Source organism: Akebia trifoliata, chromosome 12 (assembly GCF_017979445.1).
Source record: "Akebia trifoliata isolate Shusen 1 chromosome 12, ASM1797944v1, whole genome shotgun sequence".
NCBI classification, from domain to species: Eukaryota; Viridiplantae; Streptophyta; class Magnoliopsida; order Ranunculales; family Lardizabalaceae; genus Akebia; species Akebia trifoliata.
The window spans coordinates 5,512,788-5,531,684 of NC_141386.1; the positions used below are offsets into that span (position 1 = coordinate 5,512,788).

General features: G+C 33.2%; 1 protein-coding gene across 3 annotated transcripts; it reads right to left on the reverse strand.

The window, feature by feature from the left end:
* Positions 1–11,653: 11,653 nt before the first annotated feature.
* LOC147388768 (protein EMBRYONIC FLOWER 1-like) lies at positions 11,654–18,546 on the reverse strand. 3 transcript variants are annotated; one of them, XM_086418811.1, is made up of 5 exons: positions 18,318–18,546; positions 16,969–17,052; positions 15,699–16,114; positions 14,382–15,571; positions 11,654–13,472 (listed from the first exon to the last, which is right to left on the reverse strand). In XM_086418811.1, the coding sequence occupies exons 2-5, from the start codon at positions 17,028–17,030 to the stop codon at positions 12,021–12,023; spliced, it is 3,120 nt and encodes a 1,039-aa protein (XP_086274937.1). In that variant the 5' UTR covers positions 17,031–17,052; positions 18,318–18,546; the 3' UTR covers positions 11,654–12,020. The 3 variants fall into 3 exon arrangements, with proteins under 3 accessions (XP_086274937.1, XP_086274938.1, XP_086274936.1); XM_086418812.1 differs by having other exon boundaries at positions 11,654–13,433; positions 16,969–17,102; XM_086418810.1 differs by having other exon boundaries at positions 16,969–17,102.
* Between the last annotated feature and the right edge of the window lie 351 nt (positions 18,547–18,897).

Below are 18,897 nucleotides of genomic sequence, written 5' to 3' on the forward strand. Positions count from 1 at the left end.
AGCCAACAACATTAATGGAGTTCTTATTTTTGAAGTTTTGAGATCAATAGATATTCAAGAAGATATCTAGGGATTCATTTAGATATTGTTTTAATTAAAAGATGATATTTTGAGTATTTTATTAACAATGGTACATATTTCAACACTAGAGACTTAATGGTCCATGATTTCCAAAATTTGGTTTTAATAGTTATTTTCCCTATTAATTTTGAGGGTGATTTAGAAATAAACCCCCCCCCCCCCCACACACCACATTTTAGTCAATATTAGAGATGCCCCATGTATTTTCAATGTGATGACATACCCTTGACCTAAGGTTATGTTTGAGAGATTAACAAAAAGGACAGAAATGCCCTTGTCTACAACCTCCAAAACCCACTTGGTTTTCTCCCCCTAAAAATCCATCTTCTTCCACCTCTAAAAGAATTTGTTTCTATCATATTATTTCAAACTCACCTTATCGTCGCCATCATCTTTCACTTTTCCAAAAATTTTATCTTATTATGAGATTTGTAGGTTAAAGTACGTAAATTTTGTAGGTTGAAAATGAGGGTAAAAAGATTTTGGCTAAGAGATTGAAAATGATTGAATTTGGAAAATTTCATCCTCGTACTTCTCCATAAATTCTATCTTGTAATTGAGGTTTTAAGGTTCAAGAAGATAAAATCTTAGTTGAAGATTGATAATGAGCGTAAATATTTTACCCAATGAGTTGAAGGTAATTGAATTTGGGAAAATCCATAGATAAAATATTTGTTGAAGATGGAGAGTAAAACTCTTTACCCTCATATCGAAAATGGCAAGCTTTGGGGAAAAAAATCAAGGGATGTTTTAGTAGATGTTGAAGATGGTGGCGTTTAGGTCTTTGAATTTATTTTCTATACCTAAGTTAAGGGGGTCATGTCATCAGTTTGAAAACATAGGAATATCTTTAATATTAATAAAAACATAGGTGACATGTCTACATCATCCTTTTTTTAGAATTATTATTGACACCCTAACTTCTACTCATTCCACCCCAATTTCTTAAATTATTTTCAGCAGTTATTCACAATTGTGATTAGCTCGCATAATATCCTAAACCGTAAAAATAGAGATCTAACAAAATAAAATGAGAGAACTTTTATTGGCACCCCAAATTTTATTTATTCTCAAACATCCACTCATTTTCTTTCTTTGAATTGGGGTGTATAAGTAAAAGTTGGGATGGCAATATCGACTTTTTTTTTTCCTGGATAATTTTATAAAACCCCTCTGCGAAATGGACGATATTAGTGTTACCCTCTTGTGAAATACAAGATGAGGTTTACCCCCCTTGACTTTTGTTGACCCAGTCAAACAGTTAATAAAAACGATTGTCAGTTAAAAAAGAGAGTAAAATATCAAAAATACCCTTAAGTGGTGAAATTATGAAAATATCCTTTAAGTAGAATAACCCAACTATGTTCAATCAATCTTTCTAAACACAATAACCTTAAGAACCCCAATTTTTTTCAACACAATTTCTTATCAATTTAAACCTAAATGTTGTTGTTTTGAAGATTAATCTCATTGTTTTCAACCCGTTCTTATCATTTTCAACTTAATTTCATATTTTTCAACCTAAAATCATTGTGTTCATCTCAATCTCATCATTTTAATGTCATCCCTAAGGCATTCTTTGATCCACTATTTAGAATTTCCATATGGAAAATAGTGAAACAAAAAATAAATGAAGAAAAGTAAAAAAATATACAAAACAATGAAAAAAATGAAATTAGTAATTATGATAAAATTGATTAAGATAGTTTGAAAATATTCAACAAGAGTCAATCATAGTCTGGTGGCGGATCCAAATTCATCTAAGGCCCATTTATCCTACCTAAGCTAGGTTCATTGTGGAGTGGGCTTCATGTTTAAGCAATTAATACCCCTTTTTTGTTGCTGGGCTTCGTAGAGCTTTCTCAATTTAAAAGCTCTTTTGATTGAACCAACCATTATCTTGAGATAGGATTTTAGTGACTTGGCCTAAGGGGTGGCAATGGGTCGGGTTGGGTGGGAAGGGTTGAGATAAGGGTATTTTTAAAATTTTACCCAATTCATTTTGTAATTGTGTCAAAAACTTAAAACTAAACCCCACACATTTATTAAATAGGTAACTTGACTTGACCTGATGCTTGTCATCTGCTCAATAAAATTATAATCATAAGTGGAAAAAATAAGTCATATTTCAATCACAAAAAATAAAGTACCATTTTAACCATAAAAAAATGTACCTAAACCAATTAAAGGATGAGAAAAAAAGAAAAGAAATCGTGTTAGTGCCCTAATACAAAAATTATATAGCTCTGCTTATGACAAAAAAAAAAAAAAAAAAATTATAATAAAAGCATCTTTATATAATCTATCTTCATTCTTGTCACCATCACTCCTCTAAACTCATGCTTATAAAATAGAAATAAGCATTAACAAATAATTAGAGAAAAAAGAAATAGTGATGTAAAAAAATTAACATAATTTTTTGTGAATCTTAATATCTCTCATGAGCTACTATACATCAAGGGAAATAGATTAGAGTATCGGTTTGATTGAGACCCATTCTTGTTGATATTAAACTTGTAAATATCATCACTGAGATCTTCCAATTTAGATATCATATTACAATAGAATAATGATTTTCTAATGCCCCCATCACAAAATTGTAAATCATTTGCCTCAAAATGTGTAGAATCATAAATCTTTTTCTTGTGTATCCCAAGGCAAATGATCTACGATTTTGTGATGAGGGTGTTGGGGGGGTGTATGTCAGAGGCGGCATTAGATTATCACGACTCATTACAATATGGTCCAAAAAAACAAAAAGAATTTATAGGTATTTATATTTTGATAAGAAAATAATACAAGTTAGCTGAAATTTACCACTGTTGCCAAACAACAAATCATGTAGGCAAGTCAAAACCTCAACATTTTCAAGATTAAGTGCTATGTGATATTTGTCAAAAACCCTACCACCAATGACACGATAACTAAATAGGTCAAAAATGGGTTAACCGGGTTGACATCCCTAGCCTCAAAATATTGGATTAGATGACTTGACACAATTATGACCGAAATACAATTAGGCTAAATCCAAACCAACTAACTTTGTGTCAGTTTTGAGTCGTCTTTGCAATTCGTGCTAAGATTCCCCCACCCCAACTTTGGCCTAAGTTCATAGACATGCTTTATTTTCTCACCAAACAAGTATTTGACCTATCTTACCAAGACGTTCTGACACGGGTGTCGCATACTCTCCCTCTCTCCTCTTTTACAAGGTAGGTCCCAAAAATTGCTATTATTTACATAGTCTCCTTTGAAATTGAGAAAACTCTATTCCGGTCCAACTTTATAAACTTAGTCATACACTCTCCCTTGAGATAAGCCTTACCACTACGCCTACACTTCTTAATTTTAAAGATAGTAGGTGTCGTTTGTTTACCGCTTAATTCAGCATTTAACGCTGAACGCAATTCAGTTTCAGCGATTAGCGCGTTTGTTTTTAACAAAATTTCAGTGATAATTGCTGAAAAATGTGCAAAAATTTTCAGCGATATTTTATCACTTATTGCTGATTCATAATTTGTGCTCAGCACCGTTAAAACTATGGGCGAACAAGTATGCCCTTTCAAATTACAAATATTACATCCAATATCCTTTTAACCTAAACCCCCAAATACAGATCTCCGAATCTCTACGAGAGTTCTTCGCTGAAATACAGATCTCCGAAGAAGAGCAGCCTGAACGAGCTTCATCTTCGAACGAACTTCATTGTCAAATGAGCTTCATCACTAAAAGAACTTCATCATGGAACAAGCTTCATCGAAAATCATCGCTGAATCCAGGTTTAACTTCTCTCTACTGTAATTTTTTACCAAAATATTGCCACAAATTCACTGATATGTTCGCCACATTCACCACAAAAATACCATTGAACACCATCTCTCGCTCTCTCTACCTCCCTTTCTTTCTCTCTCTACTGTAAATTTTTTAAAGTTACGTATCATCCCTCTTATTTTTAAAGTTTCTCTCCATACCCTTCCACACTTCTGAATATTTAAGTTACCCTAGGTGTGAACATATAACAACACTAAATTACATTAAGAATTTGTCTTTGAGGAAAATTAAACATTTTTCTAGTTAGAAAAAATTCTCCCCCACTTTAAGCCATCAGAAGAGTCATTCTTACGTAAACATGAGACAAGAGAGCATTCATAATGCATTAACCCCTCCCCCTCTCCAGGACACCTTATATACTGTCTATCAATCTCTATCAAAAGATGATCACAACCATCAATTATATTGACTTTCTTTCCAATCAAATGATTTTGAAGATCCTACAAAATCAAACCCACCGAATGGTCAATGGTTTTCCAGAAATAGGAACAATCAAACTGTTATAATTGTTTGTTTTTATCTCATTATTTTGAAGAATAGAATGGTTGTTGGCACGTCCAAGAAGATCGGCTAATCTAATCCGTATATCACGTTACAAGGGGCCCACTTAAAGTTTGTGCTATAGAAGCTTCACATACATCCAATCAGCACTTAAAATTTTCACAACAAACATTTTGTGGATTTTCAGTGGAAACTTTATGGCTTAAACATTGTTCTATTAATGGATTTAGGCCAAACTTGCATTAGGACTGGTTGGGTCATTCAAATTGGTAGCTTGTAAACTACCATGTTGGGATTCCTGTAAGATTACATGCTTGTAAACTACCATATTTTTACAATTTAACAAACATCCCTTGAGTTCACTAGTTCAATTTGGTGCACTTGTGCAAATTAAATATAATTCATCTATAAAGTATAATTGTTTGTCATAGTATTTTGGATTAAATTGTTAGCCATGTACACAATTTGTAGTGAGATTTTTGAGTCCAAACAACAATTGATGCTATTACATGCTATATATGTAATTATGTTTGATCTACATTTCACACTCTGGTTAGAACAATATGACAAACTTGCATGGCCTCTATCCAATATTTGGGCAAAATCAATCTTGGAAATCAATCTTTCCGATCTTTGGGAAAAATCAATCATGGAAAATGTAGGATTTATAATCCAATGTTATGCTTGAGATTCTGAGAAATTGTATCATTTTCTATATGTGAACACATTCTCTTTCATAATCTTGATTTCATATCTCAATTACTTCCCTCTCTGATAATGAGGGCTATTTTTTATCAATTGAAGCTTTTCTCAAATTGAATTTGTTAGAAAAAACATCATCACTAAAACGAATGACAACGATAAGATAGCTTCATTGTTGGCCATCAAATCCAAATGCATCATTGTTGGCCATCGTAGGTTCACATTGCAATTTTTTTTTTGCCACTAAAAATTAAGGACCATTTAAGACTATTATAAAGTGAATTGAGATTGTTTTTACATATATATTCTACATGTTGTTTCAAATTGTTAGAATCACAGTTTTAAAACTCATATATTGGATATATAATGTTCTTTATCAGGATATATTTTTTCATATCTTCTATGTTTTTTATATTTGTTTCTGATATGTAGTGTTAAGAAATAATGATTAGATATGTAGTGTTTTGTAATTATTTGTGCCTTAGTTACTAGGGTGATAATTTTAATTTTAATCAAACATTTGAAATGTTTGTTATTGATTAGATATACCTCCTAAAAAAAAAATAGCAAATTGGACAACGGAGCTTAAGAATTTGTTTATCAACCTGTGTATTGAAGAAGTTAATCAAGGAGGGAAGTTAGGAGGGAATTTGAAATCCCATTGCTGGATAAGGATAATTATTGAGATAAAGAATATTATTAAAGAAGAATTGACTCAACGACAACTAAAGAATGAATGAGATTATCTAAAAAAGTTCTACGGTGTTTTGGTGAAACTTACGACCACCACTTGTCATAGATACAACGCTGAGACAGATACCTTCGATTGGCCAGATGATAAATGGGACGACTTCATTAAAACAAATTTCAAAACTATTTTTTTCTATTATTCTTTCAAAATGTTGATGAAACATTCTAATTAGACTAAATACATTTCATGTCACAGAAATACCCTATTGCGAAACAATTCCGTACGAATTCATTGAAGGATGTAAATAAGTTGACTATTTTGTTTGAGTCCACCTTGGCAGAAGGAAACAACGGATGGGGTCCACATCGAACAGGATTGCCTGTAGATTCTGTTGCATCCACAAATTTAGATGATGATAGTACACTAAATTTGGATGCATTTAACGAGGAAGAGGAAATAATCATACCCACCGCTCCAAATACCCAAGATGCAAGTCAAGACCGTCAAGAACTTGTTCGTGGTTCTTCAACTAGTAAGCGTCGAAAAAATAATAATTTTTCTAAGCTTCAAAGTATTGTACAGTCTCTTATCACTGTACTTGGAAAAGAACCTAACAATGGCCCGTCTGTTCTTGATTGTATTAAGATATTGAAATAAATGGCTAATTTGGAGAAGGGGAGTCATCTTTATAATCTTGCGCTCAACACGTTTGTCAAATCGAAAGAGCATCTTGAAACATGGATGGTGTTAGATGATGAAGATGAGTGGTTGTCTTGGTTAAAGAGTTTTGTTTAAGTAAACTATGTTACTATTATGAATGAATTCTGTATGAATATTATTATGTGGTACAATATTTTTTATGAGTATGAGTTATGTACTAAACTTTGTGATGGATGTTTTTACTTATATAATATTTTGTTGATTGATGAAAATATTTTGTTGGTGGATGGATATATTTTTATCATAAAATTTTGTTGGTGGGTTGTGTTCTTATTATAGTTTATATTCTTATTTGGAAACGGCTATGCATCCAATGCTTATGACACCACAAGGAAGGAAAATATTATTAGTAATAATGATGTTATTATTGGAAAGTCTGAAGCGATTATCTATCACACGTGAACTTGTGAATGTATCATCACTATCTGGTGTAGAATTTATGAAGGAACTTCTAGATGGACCTTCTTCAAATTGTTATGAATTATTGAGGATGGAGAAGAGTGCATTCATTAGTCTTTGTCATTTATTTGAAAATCGAGAATGACTTCAAGATAGTCGACATGTTAGAGTATCAGAGATGATTACAATATTTCTTATTGTAATAGGTCATAATTGTAGGTATCGATTGATTAAAAATTGATTCCAACATTCATTGCAAACCATCCACAAATACTTTCATAAAGTGTTAATTGCAATGTTACACTTTTCAAAAGAAATGATTATTATTCCATCTCTTGACGGATCCATGGAGGAAATTAGAAGTCACAGACGTCTTAGACAAATATTCAAGGTACATTTTACATAAGGGATTACATAATAATTATATATATACCATTAAATAACTAACATTGGTGTTATTAAATTGTGAATGGGGCAATTGGTGCATTAGATGGAACACTCATCCACGCGTGTATTCCAGCAGATAAACAAATACCTTATAGAGGAAGAGGAAAATCTGAATGCTATCAAAATGTTATGGCTATTTGTAATTTTGATATGATTTTCATGTACGTCCAAGCCGGCTGGGAAGAAGTGGCACATGATTCACGGATCTTAATGGAGACTATTTCTAACCCTACAAATAGATTTTCCAATACCTCCACTTGGTAAAAATAATCTTTATTTTTTTTATATATTAGGGATTAGTCATTATATTTTATAAGTTTAATGTTATATTATTTTTGTTTTGATGTAGATAAATATTATCTTGTTGATGCTGCCTATACGCACACACGTGGGTTCATGGCACCATATCGTGACATTCGATATTGGTTGCCTGATTTTAATCGTGGGAGAGATATGGGTAAAGAAGAGATATTCAATCATTTACATGTCAAGTTGAGGAATGTAATATAGAGGTCTTTCGAAGTTCTAAAAGCGCGTTTTCCAATTTTAAAAATGATGGCGTCATTTACTTTTCCAACACAAGGAAATATACCATGGTAATTCACAATTTCCTTCGTAGGATTTCAATGACGGATGAGCTATTCAAACAATTTGAAAATGATGACGTTCCTCTAAATATGGCTAACGATGGAGATGAGCTTCACGAGATCAATCATTTATATGGGCAAAATGAACGGGCATTCATGATTGGTTTACGCGACCAAATTGCGAATCAACTTATGTGATGTTATGTGAATTTGTATTTTAAGTGAATTATATTACTTGAGTTTATGTTTAAACATTTTATATGATGTGAATGTATCTTTATTTTCTCGTTTGTTTGTTATTAGAATACAAGTCTTTGCAAACATTTGAATTTATGTTAATGTATGTTTATTTTCATATTTGTTTCTATGTTTATTACTTGTTTTATTTATAATATTGTATTGTCTATTTAGATAGATGCAAAAATCCCATGTGCATATGGTGAAGGTCATTGCCAATTTTGTATATCAGGAACTTCAAGAAATCCAGATCGTTTGTATATAAAATGTCCAAATGCGGTAATTTTATAATTTTTTTATATGACATTTCATTTGAAATCACATGTCATTATCTAAAATATAATATTTATTTGTTTGTCTATTTTAGATTGGAAATAATAAGGAATATGGATTTTGGATTTGGTTGGATGAATTGAGATGGTGCAAATGTGGACGTGGACCATGCAAGTTATTAACAATTATATCCAACAAAAATGGTAACAAAGGACGAAGATTTTATTATTGTCCTAAATCAACGGTAAGATATTAGTTAATGTGGTATAACACAAAAATGATATAATTCAATGTCATATAATGAATTAATACATTTAATTTTTATGTTATTTTTATTATAGGTAGTGCACAATGGTTGTGGCTTATTCACGTGGTACGAGGAATCGAATATTGTTTCATCAACAAACGTGAAGGAAGATGAAACAAAAACTGAATGCAAAAATAGAGAGATTGAGAAAATTTGGACAAACATTGTACAATTATACAAGAATTTGAAAGAAAAATTAGATCTAAAAAAAGATGAATAGAATTATATGTAATTTAAAATTTTGGTACAATGAATTGTGTTTGTAATTTAAAATAACTGACTAGATTATCTTTTACATGTATATTTTTTATTATGTGTGATATAAAGTAGCAGTTAAAATAGTCAAACAGACAGTATTATGTAATTACAACGGTTGAAAGGGCAATATAGTCAATTTATCAGTTTTCAGTATTAAGTAACAAACAGTTTTATGTGATCACAACGCTTAATTTGAATCAGTTTAGTACAATTCAGATCGGTAAACAAACAACAATTTCAGCACTTAAATTCAGCGCTTATACAATTTCAGCAATTATAATCATTCAGCATTTATTTGTTCAGTTTTAACAAACGGCACCTAATATCTTTGTTTGGTATGAGTATGTACCTATTATACCAAGTGGAATAATTAAATCATAATTGTGTCACGTCTTCATTGATTGATCATCAAAGATTAGAAAGACCAAATCACATGTCCACGTTGATACTCTGGGATGGAGCCAGGATTTCTTCGGGGGGGGGGGGGGGGAACATTGGTCATGGTAATGTTGAAGAGCTTGAAGATCACTAATTTTGAAGAGATTAAAGAATAGGGTATTTAAATCATTTCTCATGAGTTTTCGAGAGAAGACCCCAGTCAAGTGATGCAATGCAATCAGTTAAAAATCATAATATTTGTCAAAATGCCTCTAAGAAACCCCCCTCCCAATTAACCTCGATCTTCTCCAATAGACAAGTGCAAAATGACCTCACTACCCTTATTTTCAACTTGAAACTAAAAACCTTGTTCTCTTCTTAAAATTAGTCATCTTCAACCTCTTAGATAATTTTTTTTTACCAAGTTTAACTACTTCAACCTTTAAATCTAAGGAAAAAGATGAATCTTTTGAGTTAGAAGATGATGAGATTTGTGATAGAAAACTTTAAGCTATTATATGAAGAATTAAAGCAATGCTCAAAAGGACGGATTGAAGATGAAATTAAATAGATTAAAATTAATTTCTATAGAGGTTAAAATACTTAAAAATGAATGATACTATAAAGGAAAAAAACAGATTTTTATTTATTTATTATTACAAGTTGAAAATGAGTGTATTTATATATATTTTTATTATTCTAGAAAAGAAAAGAAAAGAAATTTTTTAAGAGGGAATGCCATTAACTTAAAACATATAATATTCAAATTTGATGGAGGGGGTTGTCTAAATCACCCAGAAAAATTGTGTGGGTGGGAATAAAATAAAAGGGGCATATTATCACTTTGAAAATAAATGTGGGGTGTCTTTAAATCCAACAAGACTAGAAGGACTTCTAATCAACAAAAAAAATTCAGGGGAAGGGGAGGGCAGGGACAAAAATTGAATGAGTGAGGGGAGAGGGCTGCAATAAGGTTTAAGGGGGTGTGCAAAGAAGTGAACACATAGGGTGTTTCTCAAATTATCACAAAACTAGATGATATAAAAGTCAACCAAAAAGTTGATGGGAGGGGGGGTCGATACTTCTAGAATGATCGTGAAGTTTCCACAGCTTAGACACTACGGTTCTAGATAAAGATCCAGAAAATATCCTAACAAACTTAGAGAGTAGATTTTAGGGAGAGAAAACTAAAAAACTTTTATATAACATGTTTTATTCATCCCAACCCCTCTCATAGAGAATAGGTCATCTGTTACACATTCTTAATATAACAACATATCTCAATTTTTATTTATTTTTCACTAAGCAAGCAAAGTATTAAATAAAAGAAAAAAAAACATGAATTACATTTAAAGAAAAAATTGGATTCCAAGATGGATGAAATAAAAAAATCAACATTTAAATCAGACACGATCAAAATCATAAACTCATGAATAAAGAAATTGCGAAAAGTATGGTCGCCTTCAAGTGAGAATTCTACCGATGTTTGAGGTGGAAAAAGGTTAAGTTAAACCGCCATATCTTATAAATGTATTGAAATGGGCCTTTGCCGTGGCCAAGTTTTCAAGAGCATTCATGTAGCCTATGTTTGCCGTCACTAACAAAAAGAAGGTGTTGAACTTCAACCTCTAGCCAAAACCCTTGAGCTTCGAAAATAAAAATCTAGAATCTTCAATATTTTATAACATTTAAGATAAATTATTTCTAACCTCTTCAACCTCTTGTAAAAATCCTTGATGATTTTTCTGTTAAAAAATCCATCATTCTAAAAGATCCTAAGTTGTTCATTACTTCTGAACATTGAAGGAGATAGAAACAGGGAAAGCATATTTACCCCAAGGTTGAAGATGATTGGTTTTGGATAGAAAATCTAAGGGGATTTTGACTAGTGTTTGAAGTCAAGGGTATTTAGGTCATTTAATATTAGTCTTCCAAAGTAGACTAAGGTCGAGGGGTATGTCAAAAGTTTGAAAATATTCACAAATATGAGGGGTCTATTAAAATCACCCAAAAAATAAAGAATACTAAAATGTCAAAACTATCTGAAATTACTACTGAATAAGTGAAGCAATCTTTGTCAACCCCTATAATTACTTATGATTTTCAATGGAGACAATCACTAAATACAAATTTGAAAACTTTTTACAGAGGTGCTATAAACTCATTCGATGAGTACTAGATTGAATTAAGGAAAAAAATACCATGAAAACATCAATGAAAAAAATACCACGAAAACATCAATTAAACAAACATACATCAATTTCACCAAGCAACATATCCTTAAATACATTCTTAATTTACAAATTTACATTAGTTCATATGGGAAATTTCCTATTAAGAAAAACAAATATCTTGACATGCATTCTGGTTTATAAAATTTGAGATGTATTTGAATAAGGTCTTATTTCAAACTCACCCACATTTTATCGGTACGTGCAATCTGTTATTCACAAAGTTTTGAATGCAAATGAGAACTGAAATACCTCTGCAAAGAAATGCCAGTATACAGATGTTTCAACTTGATGATTTCAGTTTGATACTCCATAGAGGCTATAAGATTTTTTCTTCTTATAAGAGTTGGTGAGAACCCGTTTAATTTTCACTGAATTCAATGCAGTAAATGCGCTTCTATAGACGTAAGCTTCATCATCCTCTGTCGCTTATGCTCGTTTGGATCAATCAGGTTAGGTCGATCCCTAGATGATAACGTCTTTCTATGTTTTAGATCTCGAGGTCCAATCATGTATGCATTTCTCGCTTCCGGTGCACTAAACTCAGCAGGATTTCTGTTAATAACGCAGATCTCAGTTCCACATGGTTCAACACGTGTGGCTGAATCATTCAAAAATTGCATAGAATCTGAAGCAGAGAGGTTCCTTCTGAAGTCATAGAATTTATGATTTTCACCATAACCATCATCTCTAGGTTGAGTGGGATCTGTCGGTGCCATCTTGATTTTTGTTTTTCCCTTCACTTGAGATTTGAGAGAATTAGACTTCAATTTAGCTGAAAAGTTACCTTTGTCATAATCCTTCTGTAATGAAGAACCAGCTATGTTGACCTTAGGAGCAGAAGGAAAATGTTCACCTGGTTTTTTAGATCTTCGATTTTTGTCAAAGCAAACAGATGAAGGTGGGGGCATCAAGGCCTTACTGTTCTTGGTTTGTCCCGACTCCAAAGTTAACAACTCCTCACGATGATGAATGGGGGGATGCTTAGTGAACTTCTGGTTCTTGTCTACATTGACAGGTGTGGTCGAGCACACCCCCGGATCCATGAGTCTGAGCAAATACATCGCTGGTATGGTTTCATTTGTATACAAGTCCAACGGCCTTGTCATTTTTGGATGAATCTCATTTTCTCTCTCCCTCCAAGCAATTGGAGACGACTCGGGAAGAGTTCTTTTGTTTGTCTCAGAGTCAAATTTCCTTTTCTGCTTTCCAAGTTGGATACCATTTGGTATCATTGAGGACCCAACACTATGGTCCTCCCGATGTGAAACAGTGTGAGATGCATGATATGCTTCGGGGGAGTGAAAACGAGTTAGAGAGCATCGGTTTTGTACAGCATTCTCATTCCAATTGAAGTTTTGATCACCACGGTTTATGCTGGAACCAATAACAGGAAACTGAGCTCCAATTGACGGCTTCTCCCGACTCTGTGAAAATGCGGTAAATCCCATAGAGGCATGAGACTGTTCTGGTTGGCTCATACTGAAATGGCTTCTGTTGCACATGTGACTTCCTTCATTGCGAGAATGAGTTTTTAGAGTGCGAGAATCCTTGTCGTGCATCAATCTTGACATCTCACTTCCAAGAACTTTGGTAAAATTCATTGGATCAACATCCTTCACTTCATATGTTTGTGACAAGCAGTTTCTATTCTCAGTAGTAGCTTTTGCATTAAAAAGAAGCCTTTCATGTTGATTTTTGGCCATGAGTTCCACAATGTCCATGGGGATGTCATCTACAGCTGTCTGTTCAGATGTCTCATCACATTTTTTCTTCAAAACTTTTGGGTCCTGTTGAAGAGGGGAGTTCTCACATGAACCAGAGAAAACCTGAAATAAGTACATCAATAATTCTCACATAAATGAACACAAAATTTCACATAAATATGTTTATATGCATGAAGATATACAATTTAATATCTTAATGATTCAATAGAAACTACTCAGGGTAAGAACACTAGACACCTCACTTCATAAAGAGCACGATACCAATCGATGGAGTAATTGTTGTAACCAAAATTAGATCTATAGAAAATTTCAATGGACAATTGCCAGACATGGTTGTTCTTAGACGAGACGATGGTTGGAAATTGCTCCACTGATCCATGTGGTGTCTAGTTTCGGTTAATATGCATACATATTGTCTTTTGGTGTACATGTAATAAAATAATCCTCTTTCTTTGCTTTAATAAGTGCTGTTGGAGGGTTTATAGGACTTTAAATAGTTTAACATGAAAGTCAATTATTCACTTTACATGTTTTACCCTGAAAGAAACCAACTATAGCAAAGAACAATAATGTGTTGTCAGACTAAAACAGCAACAGAGCATGGGTAGTCATAATGTCCATTTTAAGTCAGAATATAATCCCTCCAAACAGAAAATTAATCTGCTTAGTATGTTAAAGATTTGAAGGAGTGGAAATTATCAGAATATTTCCCTAGCCACATACATATTCTTTTAATGCCCAAAGGATAGATGTTAATTTTTTTGATGATAACAACGAAAAGAGACACCGTAGAAGTTAAAGTAATTTATTTATTTATAGGTAAGCTTGACTTGATTCCTAAGACAACAGAGTTGCATTGAAATTATGCAATATGTCAACCAACTGAGCTATGGATCCAAGCCCGGAGATCAAGTAAATAGTAAACCTTCAATATAGAAGTCCTAAATACAGAATTAGAGTAATTCACATGCTCGAATTTTATAGATGACTTAGAAAAATAAACATTCATACCTCTGGCCAGGAAAATAGAGAAGAGCCCCCATATTCAACATGAGGCATGTTACCTCCACCTTCAACTATGGGCATACCATTTCGTTTCTTAATCATAATGGCCTTCCATTTGGTATCTGCATGACTTAGACCATGACACATACCTCCTCCACTGAATTCACCTTGTCCAGATCTTAAAGGAATAGCTATAGCATCCTTATTCTTGATATCTACATCTCTCCTTATAACACGATCTTTTCCATCTTTTTGAAACATCAACAAAGATTCCTCATCGTCAACTTGAGAATTCACAAATTTATTCTTACCCAAAATAGCTTTTTTACCCTTACTTTGTACATCTCTCCTTGTCATCTGAACTTCTGTGGACATACCATTTTGCCAAGGCATCAAAGGAGAGTTCCCATCCTCAACCTGAGTCATTGTACCTTTCTTCTTACTCAAAGATTTTCTTTCATCATTTCCATGTTCAGTCAAAAGATTCCCGAGACAAGAATGTAAACTTTTTCCAACAAAAGCATCTGATTCTGATTTTGCAGAGTTAACGTCTCTGGTTTCTGCAACTCCCTTAAAGGTCCTAACCTTTTCAGGTGTGCCCTTCGGGCATCTCTTCTGCAAAGGCCCCAAATCTTCATCTTGAGGCATCTCCCGTTTCTTTTTCTTACCCAAAATAACCATTCTATCAGTTCCTTCAATGGCCACCTGATTCTCGGGTCCACCAACAAATTGAGCAGTTTCTTTCTTGATGTGATCAATGTTTGCATCTCTGCAGGATGCACCCAAAGCCTCACTTCGTATGATGTCAGCCAACAAGCGCACCTTTTTTATTTTTTTCCTATGCAAACTTCCATCTGAATCACCATTCTGACTTGCACAATGACCAAAAACATTATTTCTGACAATGTTCCCATCATTTCCGAAGGAGTCACTTGTGCATTTAAATTTTCTAATATCAAACAAAAGATCAGAAAGATTACAACTTCCATAGATTGGCTGACAGCATTCAATTGATCCATTTCCCTTTGCCTTGACAGTTTCTGTTTCTGAAGTAATATTGTCATTGCAAATGGACTTAGTAGCATTAGAAGTTTCACGAGCAGATAAGTTGCATCTATGCTTGTCTGTGTTAAAACTGATCTTAATCTTACCCACATCATTTGCATCATCATCATTGCCTTTAGATGTAAAGATATCTGTAGAAACAAAGAGACATATAACTTCAGTTTCTTTAGTATGTCAGAAAAGCTACTGATAGATGCCAAATTTTTTGGGATAAGGATTCGATGATTACGGTTATTGAGAGATTGGAAAAATTTATACCTTCTCCGATAGGGTGCACCACTGCAGCTTGCTTATCTTTCTTATTACTACATGATGGAAAGCCATATTCATCACCATTCACATTAATCGTAGTTTCTGCATCGGCCTTTCTTCCTTCGAAAGACTTCTCTGTGGATGCCCGTCGAACGCCGTCAATCAACTTTGGTTCATCTCCATGAGAACAAAAAATTCTGGTTTTGAATCGATTAGTGGAGTACTTAAGAATCTCTCCAGTTTTTGTTGCGCCACCAATAGATTCACTCTTTTTCATGCAATTTTGGCAACCCCACCATCTGAACTCAGCAACATTTAATGGAGGAAGCACATCTTGTTCTTTTGAATCCTTATAACTATCAACTGTGGGGAATGGCCAACAAATCGTGCTATCTTTTTTGCGAATCTCAGCAACATATCCTCTGCATTCACGGAAGAGATAAATTGTCACAAAAGCTACTAGTCACATCCAAATAAAAAGTACCTTTCCTTCCCCTGGTGGGAGTCATGGTGTGCAATGGATTAGTCTTGCTCCATCTTTAAGAGTATTTAACTTGATAAAAAAACTGAAAAAACTTCTATTTAGCTGTTTGGATAAAGAATAACAAAACTGAATCGTGTACTGTAAACGTGGAATGCAATATTCATCTCTTCTTGCAAATTTTATCAACAGAATAGTCGTAGAATTGTAGTTCACAGAAGAGGACAAATAATAGGCAGCATAAAAGTTGTTCAGGAAATAAATTTCGGATACACACTCTCAGAATGAAAAATATGACCATAGAAGTTGAACAAAAGGGACGTAAATAAACTTAAAAAAGAAGAAAAAGAATAATAATTCGTGACCAATGAGTAACCATTTTTTTTTTTTTTTTGGGGTGTGGTAGTAAGTTAAAATAATACCAAGGTTGGTTGTCTATAACCACAAAGCCAAGCACGTAGCTTGTATGGAGTAACAACTAAATCAGCAAAGAAACATTAAGTTACATCAATATTGAAGTCTTTTCGTTATCTACATGCAATAACTAGTGATTTTACTTACATTCCAAAACCAACATGGAGAAACAAGATTCATTGAGCCGATCTAAAATTTTGGGATAAGGCTTTAATGGTCATGACGATGTAATTATCAAAAGATTGAAGGTGCCACCATGGTGAGGTGTTAAAGTATGTGTGTGGTACCATAGATCTGAGATCAAAACCCCCACCTTCATACTTCAACCTATCAAAAGAAATTATTACAAGATCACTAGAAAAATAAGTTTGTGAGGCTCACCGAATCGAGAAGTGCCCACATTTTGTGGCCTCTTGCTTATCGTTAGCACTCACGAACTCCATAGAACCCAATTCAATGAGAGGTCTGCTAGATGTGGAAGTAGAAGTTAACTCATACCGAAGAAATAGCACTTCCTACTCACATACAACAAAGGTTTTATAGAATCAATCATGCAGCGAAGAATATGCTTAATGTGTCTCCAAATAAATTGTGTTCAAAAGCACTCAAAAGTTGTAAAGTAAACGAACATATAATTGGGCTAGTTTACAAAAAATAGAACCTCACAAATAGAAATGAGATGTTTATTCTCATGATTTATAATAGAATCAATCATTTAGTGAGAAAACGTGGTAGAAATAGAAAGTTACATCATACAATAACAAGTTGAAGGCTTAATCTATGCATATATTAGGCCTTAATGGTGAATAGTATCACATCTAGTACCCCATGAAAATATAATGAGATACTTCCTTTTCATTGTTCTCACCATTAGGTATGTATAATACAGTCAACAATGAACTGAACCTATTACTACTAATAGCATAATTATTACAAAAATAAGCACAATATGATCAATTAATCAACCATAGAGCTGAACTCATTTCCACTAGTCGCAGTTTATTGAAGATAAGTAGGTTAACTCATAAAATAACACAGTTTACGTAACACAATCAACCATATTACCAAACCCACTTTCCTATAATTGCAAATTATATCATCAAATGTCATAATTAATGACAAGAATATCATAAAATCAACCATGCAGTTGAACCCATTTCTCCAATTTAAGAATTTCATCACCACCACAATACAATCCACCATTATAGCCGATCCCTCGTTTCAATATTTGCTATTTACATCATCAAATAACACAATGAGGATGACAAACAAACACATTTTAGGGTCTACTAGTAAATGATATAATGAGAAAGCTAGCCCTAGGCAAGCTTCTTTCAACTCCAAATTACGCCAAAAAATCACGTCACGTGGTTCAAATGTGGAATCTATCAAGGTTTACCTGAAAACGATTACACAACTTTGGAATAGAAAACCCTAATTCAAATTCTAACATAAATCAAGATGGAAATCAAAACACAAAATAATATTTCCTTTTTCCTTCTAAAAAACCCATTAAAAACGCTCTAATTCTACCATGAAAAAACGAAATTTAGAGCAAAATCCACTACTATATTTGAATCATACATAAATTACATTCAACCAAACATTTAAAAAAAAAAAAGGAGAAAAAGTGGAGATGGATATCAATCAAAGATCACTAGAATTAACATATAATAAAATCTTGAATAATTTATACGGATAATCAGATAGAATCCAAGAAAGAAAATCACCTGATCTTAGCTGAAACTTAAGCGAAATGACCTCGTAATTGATCGATTAGGAAACACAACGGCATCTATAGAAAAGTGTCTCAGAAGAGAGATCATTTCTTGGCGAAGATGGAGATGTGAATGACGAGAGAAGATCCATAGCTTCTTGAGCGAAATTCGAGTGCGCAACCGAGCAAAACCCTAGATTTTTAGGAGAGCTCGAGAATAATTATCTTTTTTTTTTTTCTTTTCTGCACTGCAGTGGAGGAAGGTTTAAAAAGCTGCCATGCCAGCTCTTCCAGTTTAGATCCTGTACTCCATAAAGTAGATTAGCTATATTAGTTTGGTTGATCAATAACTCCAACTTTGAAATCAATTCTCTAATCGGACGGCTATAGATAACCAATCCAGAGTAGCTTTGGTTAATTGGATCAGAAAACTTGGAATAAGTAGTTATAAATTAATGTTTCCAAAAAGATTGGAAACAGAATTTCCACATGATTAAAAAACAGACCTTGAAGCTGGTTAACTAACTAACTCAATGAAGTACATGATCTAAATTAAGCACCACCTGTATATAAAAGACAAAAAGGGTGAACCG

Excerpts from the sequence above, each read along its gene's own strand:
- LOC147388768 (XM_086418811.1), bottom strand. The coding sequence starts at position 17,030 with ATGGAGTTCGTGAGTGCTAACGATAAGCAAGAGGCCACAAAATGTGGG. Across the intron at positions 15,572-15,698 it reads GGTGCACCCTATCGGAGAAG|ATATCTTTACATCTAAAGGC; the intron begins GTATAAATTTTT and ends TTGTTTCTACAG. Across the intron at positions 13,473-14,381 it reads CTCTATTTTCCTGGCCAGAG|GTTTTCTCTGGTTCATGTGA; the intron begins GTATGAATGTTT and ends TACTTATTTCAG.